Source organism: Balaenoptera borealis (assembly GCF_965194805.1).
Source record: "Balaenoptera borealis genome assembly, chromosome: 15".
Classification (NCBI taxonomy): Eukaryota; Metazoa; Chordata; class Mammalia; order Artiodactyla; family Balaenopteridae; genus Balaenoptera; species Balaenoptera borealis.
The window spans coordinates 68,931,234-68,957,917 of NC_138871.1; the positions used below are offsets into that span (position 1 = coordinate 68,931,234).

General features: G+C 40.8%; 2 protein-coding genes across 29 annotated transcripts in view; one reads left to right on the forward strand and one right to left on the reverse strand.

The window, feature by feature from the left end:
• The window catches only part of LOC309611836 (ALK tyrosine kinase receptor-like), a 29,552-nt gene extending 19,017 nt beyond the window's left edge, over window positions 1–10,535 (forward strand). For both annotated transcript variants that reach the window (XM_082356773.1, XM_082356772.1), the window contains exons 8-10: window positions 6,659–6,793; window positions 7,484–7,574; window positions 9,490–10,535. In XM_082356773.1, the coding sequence (XP_082212899.1) occupies window positions 6,659–6,793; window positions 7,484–7,574; window positions 9,490–10,173 (910 nt within the window). In that variant the 3' untranslated portion in view covers window positions 10,174–10,535. The remainder of the gene's footprint in view (window positions 1–6,658; window positions 6,794–7,483; window positions 7,575–9,489) is intronic.
• CLIP4 (CAP-Gly domain containing linker protein family member 4) overlaps window positions 1–26,684 on the reverse strand; it is an 87,245-nt gene that overhangs the window by 6,014 nt on the left and 54,547 nt on the right. For 4 of the 27 annotated variants that reach the window (XM_082356742.1, XM_082356733.1, XM_082356743.1 and 1 more), the window contains one exon: window positions 19,018–21,355. In XM_082356742.1, the coding sequence (XP_082212868.1) occupies window positions 21,034–21,355 (322 nt within the window). In that variant the 3' untranslated portion in view covers window positions 19,018–21,033. Of the gene's footprint in view, window positions 1–150; window positions 6,712–8,094; window positions 8,159–9,077; window positions 9,484–10,525; window positions 11,223–12,326; window positions 14,078–14,686; window positions 18,076–19,017; window positions 21,356–26,684 lie in introns of those variants that run through there. The other 23 variants (XM_082356730.1, XM_082356735.1, XM_082356731.1 and 20 more) reach the window with 23 other exon arrangements.

Sequence of the window (26,684 nt, forward strand, 5' to 3'; positions counted from 1 at the left end):
CTTTGGTAAAACACAGGTAAACACGGGACCCCACCCTGAGAGCTTAGGATTCAGGAGGTCTGAGGTCGCTGAGAAGTTGCATTTCTAACAAGTTCCCAGGCAGTGCTGGTGCTGCAGGCTGGGGGACCACACACTGAGAGCCACACAGAATAACAAAGTTAGATTTATTCCAGGAATGCAACATTGAGTTAAGACTAGAAAAATTGACCAATGAAATTCTCCACATCGACAGAATCACGGAGAAAAGGAAATAATTATCAGCACAAAAGTGCTGCAGGTGATGGTGGTGGTGAGACCCCTTCTACAGCTAAAAATCAGTTTGGAAAACACTGTCTGCACATTAGATCTCCAGAACTTCTTCATCCCGCATAACTGAGACCTTGTATTCCTTGACCAGCATCTTCCCCTTCTCCTCCCCTCAGCCCCTGGCAACCACCATTCTACTCTCCGCTTCCAAGGTTCCACTTATGAGTGTTTGTCTTTCTGTGTCTGACTTATTTCACTTAGCATACTGTCCTCCAGGTTCATCCATGTTGTTGCAAATGGCAAATTTCCTTCTTGTTTACGGCTGAATAATATTCCATGGTTTATATACATGCCACATTTTCTTTATCCATTTATCCATCAATCAATATTTAGGTTGTTTCCATATCTTGGCTATTGTGAATAATGCTTCAACGAACGTGGGACTGCAGATACCTCTTCAAGATACTGATTTTATTTCTTTTGGATGTATACCCAGAAGTGGGATTGCTAGATCTTTAGTTCTATTTTTAATTTCTTGAGGAATCTCCATACTGTTTTACATAATTCCTGTAAGAGCAACACGTAATTTTTTAAATGGCAAATTGAACCTGTGCTCCCTCCCAAAATACACACACACACACACACACTCACACACACACATACAAGGGAGTCTTTATTTATTTATTTTTGGCTGTGTCGGGTCTTCGTTTCTGTGCGAGGGCTTTCTCTAGTTGCGGCAAGCGGGGGCCACTCTTCATCGCGGTGCACAGGCCTCTCACTATTGCAACCTCTCTTGTTGCGGAGCACAGGCTCCAGACGCGCAGGCTCAGTAGTTGTGGCTCACGGGCCTAGTTGCTCCGCGGCATGTGGGATCTTCCCAGACCAGGGCTCGAACCCAGGTCCCCTGCATTGGCAGGTGGATTCTTAACCACTGCGTCACCAGGGAAGCCCCAAGGGAGTCTTTTTAGTTGCATAAAAATCAACGAGGAAAAAGACAACAAGAATGACAAAATTTTGGAAACTGGAAAGTTTACAGACAAGTGGTCTCTTCCTTAGAAAACTAGAAAGTTGATATCTAGGGCCATCCAGAAGCAGCCTGGTTCACTCTGCCTGATCAGGAGCCCCAGAACGGCCCAGGAATGGAAGGTGCCAGCACCTCTGAAAGTAGAGGCGCAGCAGAGAGGAAAATGAGTTACAGATCTGTTTAAAAAGTAACTAGATCATTCCCTCACCCCGTCCCTCCTCTAACATCACACAGGGCTGGGGTTCCCTCTCTGAAGAGGTTGAACTAAAGTCTTTCCAGCCTGAGGGACATCAGACATCAGCAAGGGTGAATTCTCTACTATAAGCATGCATATATATATACATATACATATATATATATATTTTTTTAAGTCTACCTACTTAAAGGTGTATGCCCCCTCCATCCCCTCCGTGCCAAGAACACGGCAGCTAGGCAGAAGGAGATGAGGAGATTCTTGAAGGAGGAACTGACCAATGAAGTGAAAAACTTCAGACACCACAAGTGCTAGTGGGCTGAATAATGGCCATCCAAAGGTATCAGGCCCTCATCCCAGAAACCTGCCGTTGTTCCCTTATAAGAAAAAAAGAGTCTGCAGATGTGATTAAGTTGAGGATCTTGAAGAGAGACAGTTATCCTGGATTATCCAGTGGGCCCTAAATGCCATCACAAGTGGCATGAGAGGCAGAGGGAAGTTTCATACACACACAGAGGACAGAGGCAGAGGTTGAAGAGATGTGGCCACAAGTCAAGGAATTCCAGCATCCACCAGAAGCTGGAAGAGGCAAGTAACAGTTCTCCCCTAGAGCCTCTGGAGGGAGCCTGGCCCCGCAGTCACCTTGCTTTCAGCCCACGCGACTGATTTCAGACATCCACCCTTTAGAACTGTGAGAGAATAAACTTGTGTTGTTTTAAGCCACCAAATTTGTGGTACTTTGTTACAGCAGCCAGGAAACTAATGCACCTCGTGAAACAAGCGAGCCAGTTTGCCCTCCAGTTGACAAGCCTCATCTACATAGAGCTTCCCATCAGCTTTGTCATGTCCCAGTCTTAATACATGAACAGACAGCCAAGAATCAACAAACGCTTGAGAAAAGATTCTAATCTGAAGGAAACAAACATATAAAAAGGACCTTGGAGGAAGAAGAATGCAGAAAGCTTAGGAAAACTTTTAAAAACAATATCCTCAGAAAGTTATATTATTGCAACCATAATCTAAAGACAAAAGATTATTTAAAACAATGTTTTTAGGGGAAAAAATTTCCTGGATATAAACATATGATGAGAGAGCCCTCCAAGGGGATGGAGCATTAGTTCCCCGGAGCCCATGTGGGCAGCACACAGCAGCATCCTTTCAAAGAGCACAGGGAGGGAAAAGCAGGGAGAAGAAAGAAACTTGGCAAACACTACCTCAGCCAGGCGATCAAGGTCAACGTCAACAGTGATAGATCATGTTGATAGCATGTACCTTCACCTGATATGATGAAATGGCAATTAACCTCTGTGGTCTTTCTCCCAAAACCCAATAACTCCAGTCTAATCCTAAGAAAAACAGACAAATCTTAATTTGACATTCTACAAAATTCCTGACTGGTACTCCTCGAAACTGTCAAGGTCATCAAAAATGAGGAAAGTCTGAGAAATTGCCAAAGTCAGGAGTAGCCTAAGGAAACATGACAACTAAATATAACATGATGTTCTAATAGGGTCCTGGAACAGAAAAAGGAAATTCAGCAAAAATTAAGGAAATCTCAATAAACTATGGGCTTTAGTTAATAATAATGCCTTAATATTGGCTCGTTAATTGTAAGGAATGTATCACATTAATGTAAGATGCTAAAAATAGAGGGAATTGAGTGTGAGGTATGTGGGAACTTTCTGTATTATCTTCATAATTTATTTACAATCTAAAACTGTTCTTAAGAAAATAAAGGTTTTTTTTTTTTTAAAGATGATGACAGATGTGTGAAAGTAATAGAAAGGTTGGAAGACAGAGTTGAATAAATCTTCTAGAAAATAAAACAACTATAAATAGATGGGATAGACAGGAAAGAAAAGAAAATTAAAGGGATTAGACCATTAGACCCAATTAGCTGACAAATAGGAGTCCCAGAAAGAATGAATGGAGGAAATGAAAGGAATAAAAATATCAAAGAAATAATTCAAGAAGATTTCCCAGAAGGACATATGTTTCCAGAATGAAAGCATCTAGCAAGTGCCAAGCACTGTGAATAAAAAGAGTAACACAAGAGCCCATCATCATCACATCAAATTTCAGACCAATGGTGATCAAGATTGCTGCAAGCTTTCAAGGAGACAAATAAAATCATAGTAGAAAATGATCAGAAGGAACTTCCCTCGTGGTCCAGTGGGTAAGACTCCACGCTCCCAATGCAGGGGGCCTGGGTTTGATCCCTGGTCAGGGAACTAGATTCTGCATGCATGCAGAATGCATCTAGCAAGTCTGAGTTGTCTATTAAAATAGGCCGGTGGAGATGGCGGTACATGAGTTTGAAGCTCAGAGAACTGCAGCGAACTGTGGATGGAATCAGCTGGAGATTTAAATACGATACAGTAACTTTTGGGTTCCCGTTTTTCCTAAAAGTGCGCCCCACCCTCTACCATAATTGGGGCCAGTGGTGGTTCAGATGGAAGGGGCAGGCAGAGGGTGAACACGGAGACATAACTGGAGACAATCTTCCACCTTCAAGTTATGAATAAAGGAAAATAAAGTTTAGCTTTAAAAGGTGATAAACATAGCACAGTTGTGACTTTAAAACTTTTTCATCAGATTATTTTCATTGATTCAAATTTTTAAAATAATTTCATCAGCAATCACTTAAGCTATTTCTATAATTTCAGGCAGAGCAAGTTCAATACCAGGAGAAACGGAGTGGGATTTTTTTCTTATATTTGTTTTTGTTTGATTTTGAATGCTTTGGTGCAAAGCTTTGGACCTTGTAGTTCCTATTTAGGACAGGTTTAGCTTATAGGTGATTAAAGAACCATTTGGCATACAAAATATAGATTTACCTTATCTGTAGGATTGCTAGATAAAATACAAAATGGCCAGTTAAAATGGAATTTCAGATGAACAGTGAATAATGTTTTGGTATAAGTATGTCCCATGCAGTGTTTGGGATACACTAATACTATAAAGTATTTCTTGTTTATCTGGAATTCAAATGTTACTGAGTGCCCTGTCTGGTTATCTGCTAAATCTGACAACACTACTTACCTGAAATTATCCACGTTCTATAATCAACATGACTTCTTGCTCCCTTGAACTCTAAAGTAAGAAAATAAACACCTATTTTCAGTCTATATAGTGGTTCTCTCAAAGGATACTGCAATCTATCTCCCTAGCTGTCTAGACAAGCAGAAAACATATCGCTGGAATTCTTTAAGCCCTGCTGCCAGTTTCATCCATGATTTTGCTTATTTTGTTTTGCCTTGGGGGCAGACCACCAAACAGAGAGGAATAATATATGCACCAGGCAATTTGTAGGCAGTAGAATTAAGAGATCTAATCATGTATTCCAGTCTGTCTTGAATTAGCTGTATAATAACCTCTGCTTCAGCCTTCTCACCTAAAATATATGGAAAATATCTTTGCCCAATTCTCCTCACAAGAACCTGTGAAATTTCACCTAAATTATGTCAATAAAAAGTACTTTGTGTTCCTTAGGAGATGGAGGAACTACAGTTCTTTACAATTTTTGAGGTAATATTTATTAACATCAGAAAACTACAACCAGACACAAAAATAAAAATAGGCTTTTTTTTTTTTCTGTCAAAAAGCTAATTATGAAATTAAAGTTTTAAAAGACAAGTTTTAGTCAAAATATCAAAGCAGATGATTTTGGAACATGATAAAAATCATTATAAAGTTCATTTAAAGCAAATAAATGAGAAATCAAATACATTTCTTTAAAAAGAGAGAAATAAGGGGAAAATGCCCTACCAGATATTAAAACATAAATACACAAAAAGTAAAAGAGTGTAGTATCAATGCAAGAAGCAGACAAATCGATGAAGTGAATAGATAGCCTGGAACAGACCTGCTTTACTCACAAGTCAATAGTTGAAGAGAAAATTATTTTAGGAATATGTATTGTTCGAAAAGTGGTTTTAGAAGAGCTGATAAAGTGACATCCTTACCTCACACTATACACCAAACTCAATTCCGACTGGATTTGGGAAGAGAGAAGAAAACAAATACAACTGGAAGAAAATAGCAAATATTCATCTAATTGCTGGTAAAGAGAGGATTGTAGAATCTATAAAACAGGTGGAGGAAATCACAAAAAAATTTTAAATAGATTTGACTACCTAAAAATAAAAATCTTTGGCATGCTAAAAAGGAGAATTAGAACGCAACTAATAGAAGTTATTTGAATTTTGGATAAAAGGTTAACATCTTTGATATATAAAGTATGTCTATAAATCAAAAAAACTGATAGATACCAAAACAATATGTGGTTTAAAATGGACAATATGTGGTTAAATATGAACCATTCATAGGAAAAAAAAAATGAATTAACACACACACTCAACCATGTTATCAAGTCAATAAACATAATTTAAAATATTCTACCATTTTTTACCTTAAAAATCAGCAAAAGTTCTCAGTGTTGGTGGGAGTGCCTGATGCACAATGCTGGTTGATGATCAGAGAGACCCCTTGGGAAGTCGAATGGACAATATGGGTAAAGAATGTTTCAGTGTTCATATTATTTTGACCTAGTAATTCCTTTAAAATTATCCTAGATTTTACTAGATTATCCTAATTCTAAATTCAGGAAATTTATCCTAAGGAAATTGTCCTTTTAAAAATGTATAAAGATGTTCAGCACAGTATTTTTTAAATATTTGAAAAATTGAAAACAGTCTGGAAATGATACGGCAAATTATGGCACAACTACTCAGTGGAACACTTTACAGCCACGTCAAATTCTATTTATAAAAATGTTGGCATTAGCATGCAAAATGTTTATGCTATAATGGAATTTGCAGAAAAATCACAGCAATTATATAAAAAAAAAAATCAAAGCACAGAAACTTGAACCAAAAAAATAACATGCTGGTTATGTTTTTAGGGAGCTTCACATGTGACTACTTTCTCATTCTTTTCTTTTTCTCCATATGAAGAGTTCTTTATTGTGGAAAAAATGTGAAATTTAAAAAATTAAAATTTTACATGTGTGTATGTCTGTGTGTGTCTATGTATGTGTGTCTGTGTATGTGTATGTGTTTATGTCCCTGTGTATATGATATGTATGTGCGTCTGTGTATTTATGTGTGTGTCTGAGTGTGTATGTGTACAGGTGTGTGTGTCAGTGCCTGTGTCTGTGTGTGTACCCGTATCCACATCTCCCGTCCTGTGCGCAGGTCCTTCGGAGTGCTTCTGTGGGAAATCTTCTCTCTTGGATACATGCCGTACCCTAGCAAAAGCAACCAGGAGGTTCTGGAGTTTGTCACCAGTGGAGGACGGATGGACCCACCTAAGAACTGCCCCGGGCCTGTGTACGACTCTTTTAGGAATTTCTACAAGTTACTAAGCACAGTTTTCCTTTTCAAAAAATATCTGCAGCCACATATGCTTTTTTGTTTTAAAATGAAGGAACAGATGGCTGACCTCATTTAATATGCCCCAAGAGAGGAATATGTCTGTGGCTTCAATGGGTTAGTCTTCCAGCCCCTTGAAAGCAATAATGTCACACCTGAAAAGGTATCCATCGTCTGGATGGAGGCTGTGGACTCACCAGGCTCACACGCCTCAAGCACCTCCTAGGAATCTGTGTCCCAGACTCCGCCCCTGCTGCCCTACACCATGGGTCTTGAGTCTCCTTTAAGTGTTTCTATTCCCTGCGTTTTCTGCTGTCCTGTCTGACATCCCTCCTTCCCACAAACAAGGCAGATGGGAAATAGAATATTCTGTCCCAGAGGTGACTTTAATTCAGGAATGGAACGAGAGGAGCCATATGTAACGTAAACACCAGGATGTCCGTGTTCACGAGCCCTATGTTATATACACCTTCACACTCTGCCCATCAGCAGTTGGCAGTTGGCAACACGTGCCAACACGGGACAAGATGAGTCCCCACCCTCGAAGACAGTGCCATTCCAGTCCCATTTAGAAAAGTGCTGGGGGAAAAAACGAATTTTTCATCCTGTTTCTCTTGATTTTAATTAATGTGCTTGTTCTTATTTTAGATACCGGATAATGACCCAGTGCTGGCAACATCAGCCTGAAGACAGGCCCAACTTTGCCATAATTTTGGAGAGGATTGAATACTGCACCCAGGTATAAACATTTCCGCCCCCCTTGGCCAGCATTTATATGGAAAAGTCTTGAAGATGGCAAATACCAAAATGTGAAATAACAGTTACACCAGCCAGGAAATATGAGTTACGAGCATGAGGACGAATGTTAATTATCTATGAAGTAAAATGAGTAGTATCTCAGTTTGCCTGTTTTGTAGACAAATACTAGTCGCTGCCACTTAGAGGAGTTGAGGCTTGGAGAGGTTTTGTGCAAGCCACACAGCTTCCCCGCCCTCCCGCTGGTCCCTATGCAAACCCCGCTCCCATTTCCGTCAGTAAGGACTAAGTTTTTCCTCTTTTGATAGAAATGGGATACCATTTTCCGCAGATGACTATGCCTCCTACCTCCTCAAGAGTGGAGGCAATCAAGTGAGAACCCCCGCCCCCTCTGTTTCCTTCGCCTCTGCATCTGCGCCGTCCTCAGTGGGGCCGTGCCCTCCTCTCCTTCAGGGCGGCCCCTCCTCCTGCACCGCCCGCACCACTTTCAGGCCAACACTTACCTCCGCTCCGCTGTATGTGCTTTCTTTCCCTCTCTTGCCTCTCATTCTGTCAGGATATCTAATTCTGGAGAACATTTTAGAAGTCAGACAATAAACCACTACCTCTCTAAACTCCCTCTCATCTTAGTTGTGACAATAGACATACACATTTTCACACTAGTCATTTCCTGTCTTCTAGATTCCATCTTTTCGGGCCCTTTGGGCTCGGAAGGCATCTATCTACATAGACTTCAACTTATTCGGGGTTCTTTCAGAGAACTTTATGTTCAGTGGCTTTTAGGTTATTATGTTGTAATATTAATGGAATACATCCACTTAAGTATATATACTTTGGAGTAATTTTCTTCTCCAAAGTACATAAGAGCCCTCTTAAAAGCAAGGAACTCTGTACAAGCATATTTTGAATGCCTCACTATAGAGATTAATGATTAATAGGGAAGGAATTAAGACTAAAGCAGAGAGAATTAGAAGGTAGTTGTTTTTTATTCTTAAACTCTTTACTGATGAATACTGGACCTATATGTTTTTCTGTTAAACTGAAGTAATGGTTTTTCCAATTTGCATAAAATATTACAGAATCAAGTTTCTGCAACTTTAAGCTTTCTACCACAAATTTTCCTCAAATCTCTGGCAACTGCCTTCTGCTTTTCTATATTAGTCTGTTGCTGTAAAAATGATCTAGCACAGAGCTGATTTTGTAAATGGTTTTCCTCTTAGCACTTCAGTATTTCCTGGGTTTCATCAGATACAGACTAGTTGAAGAACTGTTAAAGAACTAGTTAAGAACTGCATTGTGATATCGGCACGTGTAATGATACGATGACAATACCCAGAAATGTTAAAATCAAGTGTAGCCCATCCAAACATGATGGAAATGGAAAGAAGAGAACTAGAAGTTAACCTGTTAAGCCCACATAGTGTCTTTCCTCTCCTACCCTCCCCTTGCCCCCAACACACACACAAACACACACACACACTTGAAGTCAAACACATAGACTTTTTAGTTGAAAGGATTTCAACTGGAATCATTTTTTTAAAGTAATTTACAATCTTTTAAATCCATTAATCTCTAAGATTTGCCCAAAGGTGGTCTCTGCAAAGTCTTTCCTGACCCCTCTCGCCTGCCCTGGCAGTGGGCCACTTCCCGGCACCCTCTCCCAGCACCTGCAGGCACTTCTGTAATAGTACTTATCCACCAAGCTCTCCAAAGATAAGGATGATTTCCCGTTTCTTATTCCCCCGTGCTTATAAATTAACAGATTCCCAATAAACACTGAATAGTCTCTTCATCTGTAAAATAAGTTCGGTTGACATCCGCGGCTAAGGGAGCTTCCAGATCCAACATGTTTGGCCTGTGGTTCAAAGTTTCTGTCCGTCCATTTCTCCCACCTGTAGGACCCAGATGTGATCAACACTGCTTTGCCCATAGAATACGGGCCCCTCGTGGAAGAGGAAGAGAAGGTGCCCATGAGGCCCAAGGACCCTGAGGGAATCCCTCCTCTGCTGGTCTCCGCTCCCCAGGCCAAGCGGGAGGAGGGCCGCGAGCCAGCCGCCCGCACGGCTCTGCCTTCCGCCTCCTCGGGCAAAGCCGGCAAGAAGCCCGTGGCCGCAGAGGCCTCTGCCCGAGGCGCCAGGGCGCCGGCCGTGAAGGGGGGACACGTTAACATGGCATTCTCTCAGTGCAACCCGCCCTCGGAGCTGCACCAAGTCCAGGGGTCCAGAAACAAGCCCACCAGCCTATGGAACCCAACTTACGGCTCCTGGTTTACAGAGAAACCCACCAAAAAGAGCAATCCTCCGGCAAAGAAGGAGCAGCGCGAGAGGGGGAACGCGGGCGGCGAGGGCGGCCGTGCTATCCTGCCCCCCGCCGCCGCCGGCCGCCGTCCGGGCACCTCTCTGCTCCTCGAGCCATCCTCGCTGACCGCCAGCCTGAGGGACGTGCCTCTGTTCAGGCTGCGCCACTTCCCGTGCGGCACCGTCCACTACGGCTACCAGCAGCAGGGCTTCCCCCCGGAGGCCGCCGCCCCGGGCCCGGGCCGCTACGAGGACCCCGCGGCCAAGAGCCAGCCTGCGCCCTGAGCCCGAGCCCCAGCCCGAGGGCGGCGCGCGCCAGGTAACGGGGCCTCCGCAAGCCCCAGACCAAATGTCACTTTTCATTCTGTGCCAACATGTTTCGAAGTGCCACACCAAAAGCTGTATTTTCAAATTGCTTCAAGAGGTTTTGAGCACGGGTTCACCCTATTCTTTCAAGAGGAGAAAATCTCATACAGACGAGGGATAAACACGAGGCCCGAATGGGGCTGCGCAGGGTTTTGACGCACGGCTGGCGTCCACCTCCCCCTGTTTCTTTCCAATCCTGTGCGCTCCACCTCCACGCACGCAGAACTGGCGCTCATGTGTTTCCTAGTTGGAGTCATAGATGCTCCCTTACCTTGTTGATGTGGGCCTGGACCACTTGAGGGCAGAGGGAACAGAAACAAGGGAGTTCTCTGCAGTGTCAGCGCGGGGAAAGACATTCTTTACTTGGAAAAGAAAAATCATAGACAACTCGCTGAAACGTCACTGTGGATGACGTTTGGATGTTTTCAGTTGTGGTGATTCATCGACGATCGTAAAAATGTGGTAAATAGTTGTGGTAGTAGAGAGAAAATGTGTATACACTCATCTAAATGAAATGCAAATACTCAAAAGTGCTTTGAGATGACAAAACACGGGTACAGATCGAGAGATTCCAACATCCAACTAATATACCTCATGCCTTAAGAGAACCCTCCTACTAAAAGTGAACAACTGAGTGTGAGGTTTCCTACTGTGTTGAAAACTCAAGATTTAAATGATTAATTACTTATTTTAAGACTTTCCACTAAAATAAACTCCGATGATTTAAAAAGAAAAAATTTAAGCAGCAGTGATACATGGAAGCATAGAAACATATCCGTTCATGGGCATTAGTGTCAAACCTTTCAACAGTTTCAATCACCAAGCTTACCAAGTTGAAGTTTCTACTCCTAGTGGTGGATCATTGGAGTAGCAGGCCCTCCGGCGGTCCTAAGAAGAGGTACTAATGCAGGATCTATCCTTCCTTCCTCGGGCTTCACCTGAGTTTTCGCTCCCTTTATCATGTGATCCTAGCATACACGGAAACACAAATTTGCTGAAATACACATAGCATAATCTGTATACCTGTCAAATACAGGGTAAAACAGAATTTTTTCTCTGGGTGGCAATGAGTAAAGGAACTAAGGAACACTTGGAGTGCTGAGGTTGGCAGTGACATATTACAATGGGAGTTCTGAACTTGGTTTTCGCAGATGAAATTTATCTCCACGCAAAGGAGTTGGGAATCTGTTAAACCTTACACATGTACATATGCAGTGATGCTTTATCAGTAAGTTTTCATCTCATTCTTTCTTTCTGCTCCCCTTCGTTCTCTTACCCAGTTTCTTTTCTGGTGGTAGCTGTGCCAAAACATCACTTTGGGAAGAAAGCATTTTTTATCACTTGTTAGGCACTAAGCATTCCCAAGCAAAAGGACAGTGTTCATCTACCTTTTCTCCTACCTTCTTAATTTCACCTACATCAAAAGTCTCACTCTGGATGTGGGAAAGCCATTCTGTTCTAAGCCAACACTAGACCAGTGAGTGTTGATTCCTCCTATGGCAGAGCCTTGCCCTAGTCAGTAGTTCTGCACATCTCTAGAAGCACTGATACCCTGGACACCACTTTTCCTTTAACTGCCAAAAATATTTGCATCAGACACACGTGAAGATGAAACATCAATGAACTCATCTCTAAATACCTGTATCAATGAAGTTTTAGCTCATGCCCGGTGCAAAGTAAAGTCTAATTATATAAACATTAGTCTAATTTGTAAACCACCTGAAGGGGTCCAAGAATCACACTTTGAAAAACACTCTCCTAAAAGGATGACAGAGAAGCTGTCAAAACTGAGAAGAACAATTTCATTTTATATTTGTAACACCAGTAACCAGTGAAACAGGGAGCATGTTATGTGGTTAAATAGCCAACTCTTTCATTAACAAGGAAAAAATCTTATCCCCTTCTCTTCTTGAAAACTACAGATCCATTACATTTTCAGGTTGTGCCTTACTACCACTGAGATTGATTTGTTGATTCTCTCTAATCATCTTTATTGGTATCAATTTTCATGTAAATGATAGTCCAATCTTAAAAGCTTGTATACGTGGAAAATAAACAACTCCACACTGAGATATGACGTCCTCAAGATGTTTTATTTAACTCGCTGCAAGCCCATGTATTGGCACCGTATTAACCTGGACTGTTGTACACTCAATATTGCTCCAGCCATGTGGCTCCAGCAATTTGTACATATGCTGTGGACTCACATATTTATTAATTATGATGCAAAGTTCCACCTAGAACATGAACAGGCACAATTAAAAGTCTGTAGATGTTATGTTAATTAAATCATAAGCTAGTATAATTATTCTTATTCCATGTCTATAAAGAAGCTCATCAGAAGTTCACAATCATTCCATTGGGAAATCAGCAATTTGTGAGGAATGACCAGTGCCAATATGTGGCACCTCAAAATTATAGCAAATCAACATAGCAGGAATGAACTTTATGTTTTAGAAAGAGTAAGGTATACTTAGTAGTTGAAAGACCAGATACTCTAGCCCGTTAGGATGTGAGTCCTGGCTCTCCCTGGGTTATCAGACCTGTCTATACCTCAGTGTCTCCATATATTGTACAAAATGAGGATAATAACGTCCCTTTCTCACTGCCCCTCAGGAAGATTATAAATTGTGTGAAAGCACAAGCAATCCCTCTCATACCTCTTGAATTCCCAAGTGATTTGGGTTGGGTGTGGGGAGAATTTCAACAGTCAGCGTGTGTCTCTACTCACCTGCCCTCCCCACCACTCCCGTCTGGCCCTCCCGGCTCCCCTTCTGTGCCACGCTGGCTTTGCCTGTCACTTGTTTAATGACAGTAGCAAGAACCCTACCAGAACCAAGTCCTTTCAGGGCAAAAGAAGAATGTAAAGACTCTCTACCACACTTAGTGTTAAAAAATAAGCATCAAAGGAAGCTATTTAACCCATTTGATGAATTCTTTTTAAAAAATTTCTGGCCTCTCTATATAGTGCTTGGTAAACTCTACAGCTGTAAGATATTATGTAACCACAGATTAACTTTAGTCCATAAAATATGAGGCTTTTACATCCAAATTCCCAGGGCACACCACTAAGAAATTCTAAGGGATCAGGCTATTTTGCTAGATTTTTCTCCAGTAATAGTAGGACTAAAATTCATATGAGCTTTGTAGACCTAAAACATGATGCTTATGAATTTAGACTACTCTGAATAACAGACTTCCTATGACAAAATTCATAAAATGTATGAAGTGTGTTGTCAATCTGTCTTTAGCTAATGACTTTGTAAATGGGTCCCCAAAGAACATACAACTTGACTTTGCTAATTTCATTGCAGCAGATGGTTCCCTATGCTGTTGTGTGAACATACAAAACAGAAACCAGCATTCCCATAATCCTCCACAAGATGCCCTAAAATAAAAGATAATTATCAAGAACAACTGGTAAGGCTTCTATTAAGATTCTGTTTTGATTTGGTATCCTGAGTAGGTGTGTTTAAGTTTTAATGCACCACTCAAGTACAAAGCTATTTTTAGCCCTAGCTTAACAGCTTTGAAACATTTGAAAAGCTCAGTGCAACAAAAGACTACGGCATGGAGTTGGGGGCAGGGAGGAACACGGACTCGAACCACAGCACCAGAGCGATGACTCTCCCCGCTTCGGCTGTTCAGTAAACGTAAACAAGCGTGTAACCCTTCCATGTAAAGACGGCACCACCAGGGTAGGAGAACCGCAGGTACCGGGTCTGCCTGCAGCGCCGACCGCTGTCCACTCCTCAGCTCCTTCCGCTTGACACGTGCTCCAGCGGTTGCCCCACTCCGTTCATCTGCTAAGGCCTACTGCCTCCTTGAAAGCAATTGCTCACAATTAGTTATCCCGCCATCACTAAAAGGCTCGCTGGGTAGGTGTTTTTCAGCCGATGTTAGCTGAAAGGCAGTCTTACTAAATGAACTCACTAAGCCTTAGCAACTAGTATATTAACGCTCCCTAGAGCGTTTACATCTTGAGAGGTTATTTGCCAGTATAGATGACTATCGGACTGTTAAAACCTCAGATGGTTATAATATTCTGCATGGTTTAGCATTCGTCAATTATTTGAGAAACAGCAGGCAGACTGAGCAGGAGTTAAGGGCGTAGGTATTAGACAGCAATTACCTACATGACCCGAGCAAGTTAAACTCTCACTTTCTCATTTAAAAACATGAGCAGTTTGGTCTCAGAGGCCCCCTTCCTTTGATTCTGAAGTCTATGATTCTGTAAGACTTCACCTCTGTGTAAGGTAAATCCCAACATCTGGCCCACAGTTGGTAGGACATGACTGGTGTGTGCGTGCGCACGTGCATGTGTGTGTGAGAGACCCTTAATTCATTCAGAGCCAAAGCCAATTAATTCAGTGCACAATCCCAGTGAGCCAAATTATATTTAATCTTTATACAAAAGCAGACCAGAAAGAAGTTTAGCATCAGTTCTCTGTTTATTGTTCTATTCAAAGATCTCTTTAACAAATCACAAAATCATTAACATAGCAAAATGAGGTTGCTATCTGGGGTGGTTTCCTGAAAGAAGCAAAGCTGACACAGGACTATGAGAATCATGTCTGTTTAATGACCTTCACGCTCACCATGGCACCACTTACTTCTCTTTTATTACATTTGCTACAGTGGCAATCTTATTAGCAAAGTAAAATCATGCAACTTATCACTTGAAGGTTATCTGTTACCACACCTAATACTCGATGACAGATCTGATGCGCTTGCTGTCAGTGCTCATTCCCAGAGTAACAAAGCCCAGGATAAGCCACACGTTCACGACCAGGCAGTGTCTGTGGAGTCAGGCATCTCTGAACAAGCATCATGGAACCATTATGACGAGGAATTCGCTAATAACAGGAGTCTTCTCTCCCAGTCACCATTGGATTGGAGAGAATCCCTCTTTTCGGGTTTGTGGAGACACCCACTGCCACTGGAGGGCAATTTTTGGAAACCTGTTCCGAATTATATAGTGTTATAGTGGATCTAGTAGTAGGGAATCCCCAAAAGATAGCCAACTCAAATGCCCCACCAAAAGACCAAAAGAGAAGATTGTGACCACTGCAGGCAACTGTCTACATTTTAGTGCATCTAATACTTGAGGGGAAAAAAACCAATTTAAATATTTTTGCATTATTTCAAAATAATATTTATGTGGTATTTCACAGTTCTCAGTAAGAAGTAAAGTAAGATTAAGGACGAATTCTTTTTCCTCATGTATGTACCAGTAAGCAGCCGGTGATGTTTTATAAAAGAAACTAAAGCAGAACATGACACTGAATTTTCCTCTGTCACACATCAAGGAGTGTGAAGTGAGACCTCAAGAAATCTCATGCTATTTCTTACTTCCCTAAGCCCTAGTCCCTTCAAGAAAGAGAAAAGATCGCTTGAGAAAAATTACAACATTTTTAACTGACACATATAATCTACTGGAATTCTTACTAGAAATCCATTTTTACTGGCAGGTTCAATAAAGGAGACTGAAAATTTTCACTTTAATCCTCTTCTCTATTGTGTATAATACAAAACCCACTTTCCCCTGCCATCAATTGGGACTTTTATGATGATTAAAATTCATTTTAAAATCCATTTTAGGATACTTTTCCCAAAGATATTGCATAGTAACACCTATTCTTCATAACAAGAACTGTCAGGGACAGCCAATATCATCAACACTGTTGACTGAGATTTAAGCTGAATCTTGGAAGTCATATTAGAGAAAGAATAAAAAGAATAGCTTGAAGCTGTGCATGTAATTTTAACATGATTCATTTCCATGTCAGTCTAATTTGATTTGTTATGTGAAAAACAGTCCAGTCTTCAAGAAGGTAAGGGTACTTTGAGTAACACCTCTATCAGGCTGGAGTTGAAAGAACTTAACCTCTATGAGATCAACACAGGTCAAGGAGAACACAGCATCTGGATATTTAAACTTCCTAAACTTTAGGAATGCTTAAAATTCAAATTTAGTTCAGCACAAGTAGCTTCCTGATACTCCCTATTTAATTTCATTTATCCAATTCAAACAACTCCGACTAAATATCCAATCCTAAAACCAGTTCCTCCGAGGACAAAGAGGCATACAAGGTGTGCCTGAGTGTAAGGACCTGCGTTTATCTACAGGAGCAACAAACTTGACATCTGGGTTCATTTAGGATTTTAGAGCTGAAATTAAAACCATATTTATGATCATTTGTCAAATGACAGCAGTGATCACTAGGGACAGGTTATGTTTTAAGCTAATAGTCTCAATTTAAACACCTAGAGTATCTTTACTAACATAACTCAGAACTTACTGCCCCTCTGCAGCACCACGACCACACTTCCCTATTTGAACTGAAAAATGATGAGACCTGCTGCTGCTTTATCGTGAAAATTCTATTTGTTATAAGATATTCTAAAGGGACAAGAGGAAAAAGGTTCCCACACCGCTTGGTGCCTTTCTCGTCAAGGGAAAAGGCTACAAGCAGAAAAGAAGTTTCATTTCTACCACGCATAATGAAAATATATTGTTGTCAGTAACATGTGCCCATCTACCCTAATTCCTCCCCATAAACTTCTTTTTCCCTTCTGTAAAAAGGAGTATTGGCAAAAATTTTGCTAGAAAAAATTCTTTTTGCCTATGCAAAGGCATCATACTCTGCTGGTAAGAAAATCTTAACACGACCTACTTAACTTGTTCAGCCCACACACAAGCTCCACTAAGAATGTCTGTTGTATATTCAAGCAGCTTATGTGACATTGTTTGTAAATAAGGGCCTATGTACCAAGGGATATTACTAAACAATTACTAAAAATATATGTGATGTGAGTTTTGTATTAACTACTGTGTTTGTATTACAGATAAGTGTAGTGAAGCAAAGGGCATGAAGAAAAATAAAAAATAAATTCTCCTACTTGCTTGCCATGTGGTGATACATATTATGTCTCTGAGTCAATCATTTAGGTAACAAATATCCAGTGAACGGTTAAAAATTACTAGATCTATTTCTTAACTAAGAATGATTCCTAACACATTAGGTCTCTAGCCTCAGTCAACGTGGCTTAAATAAGATTATCACATAGTCTAAATAGGCAGGTCCAAAATAAAACTCTGAAATAAAAATGCTTGGCACCGGAAACCAATGCTGTGCACACCTGGGTGAGATCCAGTTCATCCTCTCTGTGTTAGACCACACGTTACTGTGTTCCTTAAGTTATCATCATATCACAACAGAAATTCAAAACCAGCCCCAGGGACAATAGATAGGCAGTTAGGTGACCCCACTGTGTCTTTCCTGCCCCCTTTTCTACCCCTGACACCCAATATCCTTCTATCTCCTTCATGTCACTATTTTGGGGTAAAGTTGGGCTACCATGACTCAAACCTTTCTTGTCCTTTGTCCTCCCCTACCCAGCAAAATTTACGCATCCCACGGCCTGGTCTCTCAAGCCCACCTGGCTGAAGCTGGCGAGACAACACCTCTACTTTAAACCATCAACAGCCTCCACTGCCTCTGTTCATTTAACAAACGTTTCCCGAGCATGTAGTAGGTGCCAAGTGTTATTCCAGGTGTTAGGGATGAAATGATGAACAAAACAGTCAAAACCCATCCCTCAATCCAGTGAGGGAACAGGACAAGTAATGAGCAAAAAGTTGTAGCATGACCAAGGGTGGTAAATGCTAAGGAGAAAAATAACACATGAGAGTGGATAAGGAGTTCAGGAGAGGACAGTGCAAGGGACTCACCAAGATTACAATGCCTCAGCTCAGATTCCACAAACGTCTGTATCTCAACACTTTTAAGCACTTAAAAAATACTCCCATCAAATTACCTTAAAATATAGAAACAAAGCCTTTTAGTAGAATGTAGATACTTATTTATATATATTTTAAAATCTATAAACTCAAGGTTTTCTATCCTACCCTAAATAAACACATGAAATCCCACTGGTATAAAAGATAATTAAGCAATTTTAGAAAACCACAGAAATACATTCTCTTCTTAAATGGCTCTCTTCCATCAAAACAATATAATTGGAGAGTAGCTAAAAACATAACTTTATTTGCTGAGTAGAAGCATGGTACTTTTTAAGACTCTCTATAGGACAAGGGTCCCCAGCCCTTGGGCCGCACAGTAGGAGGTGAGCGGCGGGCCAGCGAGCAAAGCTTCATCTGTATTTACAGCCACTCCCCATCGCTCACATTACTGCCTGAGCTCAGCCTCCTGTCAGATCAGCGGTGGCATTAGAGTCTCATAGGAGCGCGAACCCTACTGTGAACTGCGCATGCGAGGGATCTAGGTTGCGTGCTCCTTATGAGAATCTAATGCCTGATGATCTGAGGTGGAGCTGAGGCGGTGATGCTAGCGCTGGGCAGCGGCTGCAAATACAGATTATCATTAGCAGAGAGGTCTGACTGCCCAGAGACCATAATAGATCAACTGCTTGCAGACTCGTATCAAAACCCTATCAGCGAGTGGCAAGTGAAAACAAGCTCAGGGCTCCCACTGATTCTATATTACAGTGAGTTGTATAATTATTTCATTATATATTACAATGTAATAATAATAGAAATAAAGTGCACAATAAATGTAATGTGCTTGAATCATCCCGAAACCATCCCCCCACGCCGGTCCGTGGAAAAATTGTCTTCCACGAAACCGGTCCCTGGTGCCAAAAAGGATGGAGACCACTGCTATAGGGTAACGATGGGACAAATCCAAGTCATTACTGTAAGAAGAAAAAAAGTGAACTACAAAGCATATACACTCTGAGTACCTGAGAAAAGGAGAGCTGCAGGCAGGGTCAGTGACAACATGCCACTCCAAACCAGAACAGCTTCCCTTTTTATTAATGCTCAAGACATGAACTTTGAATGACATAAGCAAAACACAAATGAAAACACCTAATTTTTACGTATAGTATATGTAAAACATACACATTACATGGATTCAGTAATCCTAATCTAAATATGAGAACAATTGGTTCTCTGACCTCAAAATAAATTCAGTGTTGGCATTACTGTTACTAACTTACAGGGTTTTATATTTAACAGGAAGAATTATGGACCACCAAGTTCAGTGTAGTCATGGATTTCACGGTAAGGTATAAATAGAGTTTTTAAGAAATAAACTATATAATAAAATAAGTTTACTTTTGAATCACAGTACAGTCACTTTCTTCAATCAAAAATATTCCTTGATTACAAAGCAGCCTTATTTTGCAAATGTATTTCAGGAAAATAGCTCTAGCAATATTTGAAATTTCACACCTTTTTAAAAAGGCAGCAAAGCAAGAGAATTTAGATTTTAAATAGTATATTGCAAAATAGTTCAATGTATTATTTCTAAAGCACAAAGCAAGCTCCATTTTGAAGGATGCTTTTTATCTTATAAAGCAAACTGTTCCAATATTTCCATGGTAGTTTAGAGTCTAAATATCTACAATAAAAGATATATCTTTATACATACGGGACAAACTTCAATACATATCCACAACACAAACGTTCTGCATTATTACATCACTCTATTATGAAGCTTAGTTTGTTAAACATGTGCTCCAAAGGAAAATAAAAACATGATATAGTTCTGCAGCTTTATAACAGGCTGAATTCTGCAACAATTGAAAATATAAAAACAGCAACAACAGCAAACGCAACACCAGTTTTATGAATAATAACACAAAAAATCAAGAAACCATAAACATTTAAATGAATAGCTACTACATTCTTCTTAACATATCTTAATTTGCTCTCTTGTCATAAATATAATTTTTTTAATGTTTTTCATATCCCTGGAGGAAATGATGGCAAATTCTCCACAAAGAGGAAAGTGCATCATGTTTTATTTTAAAAGTGCTTCATATGTGTGTTTTATAGATATGTCCCATAAGGAAGTTAATTAAGCACGTGCAAAAAATTCTAATTGTGACTTGAATTCATAAACCTAATCATGGGTTTTTGTGGTTCCTCCAGATGAGGCAGTCACTAACACAGAAGAAAGATCTGAGATGACATGCTTTGTACAGCGGAAAGAGCCCGAGCCACAGGTCAGGAAACCCACGTTCTAGTTGTAGCTCTGGTAACCAGCTAGCTCGTGACCCCGGGTGAGGAAGAGCGGCTTTAGAACCTGGCAGCGGGCACGAGGCTGAGCTCCAGAGCCCCTTCCAGGAATGCCTTACCTACAGTTCTAACGTATCTGTAGGTGAGGGCATTCCTGGAAGGGCAAATAACTTGACCCAAAGACATGAAAAATACCTAGCCACACAGCTATTATTCTCTTACCGTCCTTATTAGTAGAGAAAGAAATAAAAACTCCGAAAATACTTGACAGAAAAAGGTCATGTGAACGTCTTAGGTTAACCAAGGCTAGTGAAAACCTTCACAATTATGGCATATGGAAAACCCACTATTCTGTGCAAAAATGAGACAGAGTAAGCAACGTCAGTCAGTTACTTAATGGCACATTTTTTCCCAAGTCTCAGAATTCTCTTGGGTCTAAAGCTTTAAATCTTTAAAAAAAAAAAAAAAAAAAAAAAAAAGGCTTATTTTGAGATTGTTTTAAGAGAACCATGATTCCCACAGTTCGTATTTCTAGCTTTTTAAAGGAGTCTCTGAATTGTTATAATGATTTTCATGAAGATAGCTCTATTTTCAAATTTTAAATAACGGCTAAAAGCTAAATAAAGTAAACCATTTGCCATGGACTCTTTATTTTACATTATATATGTGTGTGTGTGTGTGTGTGTGTGTGTGTGTGTGTGTGAGCTCATTTAATACTGTAGAAGTTTAACTCAGCAATTCTCATCCACAAGCTTTGACCCGTTTATCCCCCGGTAGGTCACTCTGCTGGGCCTCACTAGGACCCCATGGTTTGGCCTGCAGGAGAAGTAGCGTTTGTCTCCCACTGCCCCATCATTCTTTCCCTTGGCGCTTCGAAGCTCCAGTCCAAGCCAGATCCCTGAGGCAAAGTCAGTGGGGCCCACGTACCTAACGGTGCCCATCTCGCTGGAGCTGGTGAGGAGGACCTGGGAGCCCTCGTGCAGCCGCACGCTCCCCTCCAGGCCGCCGGCCGTGGTGCTGCCGCTCCAGCTGCGGCGCAGAGCGGGCTTCGACCTGCGCAGAGGGAACGCCAGAGAAACTCTTACGCACGAAAGCCACGTGATGCAATTCACCGTATTCGTTTCCACAGCCAGGTTTGCAAGTCATTCACCAAAGGGCATACTTTATGTTCACAACTTTATCTTTCTTACTCTAAATAGCAATATTAGGATATACTTTTCTTTAACATTAAAACGTTTTTCTCTTCTGGCTATTTTAACACTACCCTAATCTGGATTTAAGATTTCACTAGCAATTTATATATGCACATGCCCTCAGTAAAACAGTATACGCCTATACCTATTTGACAAAGCAAAAAGAAAAGAACCTAGTATTTTGACTATGGTAAATAAAATTACATTTTGCTCACCTTTCAAATATTCCTTTACATGAAAACCATTTTTAAAAACTGTTAATCCACAACTTTAGAAACTACACACACACACATACACACACACACACACACACACACACACACACACCTTCCATGAATGAACTCCAGTTACATTTAAGGGTTTGCCACTCTCCCTGCCACTAACATTAGGAAGGATCTTAGTTGCCTGGAGCAGGATCCCTCCCCTTTTCTCTACAACAAAACATTACTTACAAGGCACTGCCTCCTAGCACCCGCCACAAACCTGACCTGATGACACAACTACTGGGCACCCACACGTGGAACCCGTCCAAGGCCTCATGCCGATACTGCCCAGGGCTTCCTCCACTGTCCCCGGGAAGTAGCCAACTCTGCCCAAAACAGAAGCATGCCCAGGAGCTTGTCCTATGACCTGAGACCTCCCAAAAGAGTCATCCAGAAAGCACCACCAGTGGAGCCTTCAACCCGCCGTCCACGCCACCTCTCCTCCAAGAGAAACCCTTCCCCCAGCCCCACAGCAGAGACACCTCGGAACCTGTCACCAAAACCGCAGGGAGCCCGACTGTGAGCAGAGTCTGCGTCCTGCTTGTTTTCTATTTTATTTCACTCTCCGTATTTTTAAATACACTACCACACACCGTGTCTCATTTCTTCCTATTAACGACCCTGGAGAAAGGAAGAGCACTCTAATTTTATGGGTAGGAAAACTGGGGTCCAAAGCCTGTCCTATGCCACATCTGATAAATCCTAGTTATAAAATGTAATGGGGGCTTCCGTGGTGGCGCAGTGGTTGAGAATCTGCCTGCCAATGCAGGGGACACGGGTTCGAGCCCTGGTCTGGGAAGATCCCACATGCCGCGGAGCGACTAGGCCTGTGAGCCACAACTACTGAGCCTGCGCGTCTGGAGCCTGTGCTCCGCAACAAGAGAGGCCGCGATAGTGAGAGGCCCGCGCACCGCAATGAAGAGTGGCCCCCACTTGCCGCAACTAGAGAAAGCCCTCGCACAGAGACGAAGACCCAACACAGCCATAAATAAATAAATAAATAAAATCTTAAAAAAATAAAATAAAATGTAATGGAAAAAAATATTATTTACCACGTCAAATGCACAAATACAAAGTTAACAAAGAAATACATAATACCTGTAAGAAAAGTATAAATCTTTACTGAAGAATATACAAAAGAAAAATGAAAAAGCTTTGTTCCTGGATAGAAACATATATATATATGAATCCTCCCCAAAATGATATTTTTTTTGCAACCTGATGAAATTACTCTGAATTTCACATAATGACAGTATCTATCATTTCCTGAGCACTTACTATGTGCCAAACACTTCACATATATTATCTCATCCAACCTCACCCAAACCAGTGAGGAATTTGAGGCTAAGAAAAATCAAGCTATTTGCCTAAGGTCAGAGAGATGGTAAAGAGGAGAGCTGGGGTTCAGATCCAAGGTTGTCAAGCACAAAGGCCAGGCTCTTGCTCACAACCGCAATGGGTATTAATAATTAAGAAAAGGTTGGAAAATAATAATACGGCAAAATTTACATTGCCATTATGTTAAATTATAAAATTACAATAATTAAAACAACGTGGGGACTTCCCTGGTGGCGCAGTGGTTAAGAATCTGCCTGCCAATGCAGGGGACACGGGTTTGATCCCTGGTCCGGGAAGATCCCACATGCCGCGGAGCAACTAGGCCCGTGCACCACAACTGCTGACCCTGCGCTCTAGAGCCCGTGAGCCACAACTACTGAACCTGCGTGCCACAACCACTGAAGCCCGCATGCCTAGAGCCCATGCTCCTCAATAAGAGAAGCCACCGCAAAGGGAAGCCCATGCACCGCAACGAACAGTAGCCCCCACTTGCCACAACTAGAGAAAGCCTGCATGCAGCAGCAAAGATCCAACGCAGCCAAGAAATAAATTTAAAAAAACCAAAAACAATGTGGCCCTGGCATAATAATGTACTTTTAAATGACACAGAGAAGATATTTTAGAAAAATACATGTAATTATTTCATATGTGATAAGAAGTAAAACTTCAAATCAGTGGGAAAGGAGTGAACATTCTAATTAGGAATGCTGTAAAACTTGGTCATTTATTTGGAAAAGAGTATGATTCTTACCACACACTATATATTTTAAAAATCCCCAAGAGATTAAAGAGTTAAATGCATAAATTAAAAAAGAGAAAGAACTAGAAAAAAATAAAGCTATTCATCTGAACACACACACAGACATACATGGGTGGGGAGGGAGGGAGATGGACATGCGTTTAAAAAGTATGGCATTTACTATTAGTTAATATTTTTTTTTCACATATTATCATGCCATAAAAATGTTTCATATCACAGCACAGCACAGTCTTTAAAAACACTGCGAAAGTCACACTGCGTAAAATTATTAAAGAATAATAATAAAATTCTTATTATGGGATATGTTAAGGGCAAAATCTTTCAGAGTATATAGAGTATGGTTTGTCCAACTCTGCTTAAAAATTCAGATACATGCATTAGAAAAAAGTTGGAGAAGTATATGACAAAATGCTAACAGTGATAATCTCATCTAGGTGATAAAATTACAGATGATCTTTATCTGCATTTAGTTTATTGTAATTTTTTCAAATTTTGTCCAATCTTTCATAATCAAAAAAATTTTAAAGAAAGAAATAAGTAATAAATGAACTCGATATCCAAGCCAAAACTTAATAGTTTGGGTAAAGATTTAACATTTCAATAAGAATGATTTGATTCAAGTTATGTCAAAGCTCTAAAAGCCCAGGGAAGTGAGAAATTTATAAATTACACTACATTTGAGAGCGTTGCTTACTCATTCAAAAACATTAACGGATCACCTATGAAACGGCAGTCCAGAGCTAGGTTCCAGGAACTTGTGCATAGTAATCTGTAAAACCTTACAGATCCTGCAATAAAGACGTGTGCAAAGCAGAAGGGGCACAAAAGAGGGAGAAATCTATCCTCACTCAAGGTCCCAGGGAAGACACTTCAGTGAGGAAGTGACACTTGAACAAATCTGACAGATGAGCAGACAGAAAAGGGAAGCAGACATAGTCATGGGAGCAAAATATATTATGTATAACTTAAAAAAAATTTTTTTTGAACAGCGCAGAGAGTTTAGCAAATTGTCACTTGTGAGGATTTTACCATGAGAGATAAGTCCAGAGAAACAGGCAGGCCTGTACATGCTATGCCAATGAATCTGGACTTCATTCCGCATTTGAGAATTCAAAAGCTTTACGGGACAGGCAGAAAATGAGAACATGTGACGTGAAATGATGGAACCTGCAGCCAACTGGGTTATATGAGTTCTACCCAAAGACATTCAAATTTGAGCTGGCCAAATACATCATGTGGACAGGCTAGGTTCCACAGAGAGGACCCAATGGAGACTCTCAGGAGATGCACTCTGAAAACACGGGGAGAAGCTAAGTTGGTAATGATGGAGATGAGATGTAGCGACAGGTGAGCTACAGATCCCAGGCTGGATGCAGACGGTGTCAAGAGAGGATGCCTGTGCCTACCAGGTGGCAGTGACACCTATGCTAACATCTCAAGCTCCCCGTGTTTATTACCCCCATGCTTGGTATTAGATATACTAAGAATTCTGAAGACAGAAGAATTGCTTCCAACACCCCCTCCATCATTTTTTCCTCTGAACGAAGGTGTTCATCACCACCACCCCAATAAGCCAACTGGAGAAGCACATCTGCTCTTTCTCAAAAACGGCGCAGCCGGCTGCTGCTTCCCTTTCCTCAGCCCTCTTTTGCAAACATGCCCTTTGCCCCAGTTCCTTCCAGTTTCTTACCCAGGGATTTTCATCATCTCTGACTATATTTTCCATGTTTCTTCTGGAAGTATCTTTTATTTCCATACAAATAGACAAGAAAATGGCACAGGGTTTGATAAATGTCAATAAACTCATTTTTTTAACCCACATTCTTCAGAATACATCATGCTTCCAGATTAAAAACAGCACAATATGCAATCAACTCTGTCACTTCAGCAGAAGGTCATCCAATCACTACAATGTTTCTTACCCCTGAGATCAGGGACAGGTTTCCTAGGACCTAAAGTCTAAACACCTAAAGTCTTTCTTTTGTTTCTTATAACACTGATCACCAAACATCTGGTCACATAGTGTTTAAGTAAAAGATAAATAAATAAGTTCTAAATTGATTATATATCCTCAATAAGAGTATGTTTATTTTTTTTTAAACAGGTACTAGAGTCAATCTGTAGAAGTATCAGTAAAGCTTCATTTATTTTTATTTTCAAAGAAAACCAACAGAAGTACTGATATTTCCTTCTCATGTCAACAGATCATCCCGTACATATCCATACCTGCTGTATAATTCTCACGGTTCAGATTTCTCTCTCCTTCCCGCACTTCTCTGTATCATGTTCTTCCACTCACCAACATCTTGACACTGATTTTGATACCTTTCCCCCTTCAAAATCCTTTATATCCTGCTTGCCTCTTCTTAGTAATTTCTTCGATTCTGCCTAAGAACTCTTGAATATATTCAATAAACTGGAGCATAAAGTTATTGCCCTTAAACTCTTTCAGCTACTCAAGTGAGGAGACCAATTTTAAAATCTCAGAATTGGCAGAGGTTTTGAGGAAGGGGAAAAAACAAAAACCAAACCCACCCAACTCTGCTAAACAGTACGTAACAGTGCCTCAGGACCCGTCAGGGTTCTCAAGTGAAACCTCAGATCTTTGCCAGACCTTCCAATAACTTCATGCCAGATTATTATATAAACTACTGGCCTGTTGCTCATGTGATCGTCAAGTTCTCTTGCATGGGCTATGATTCCTAGTGGCTTCTAGGGCCCCACAACTCGTGCACTTCCCTACTCAGCTAGACGTTTTTCCCCCAGGGCATTGTTCATAGATTAATTGGAAGGATTTAAAATTAAATAAAACAAAACAAGTGACAAAG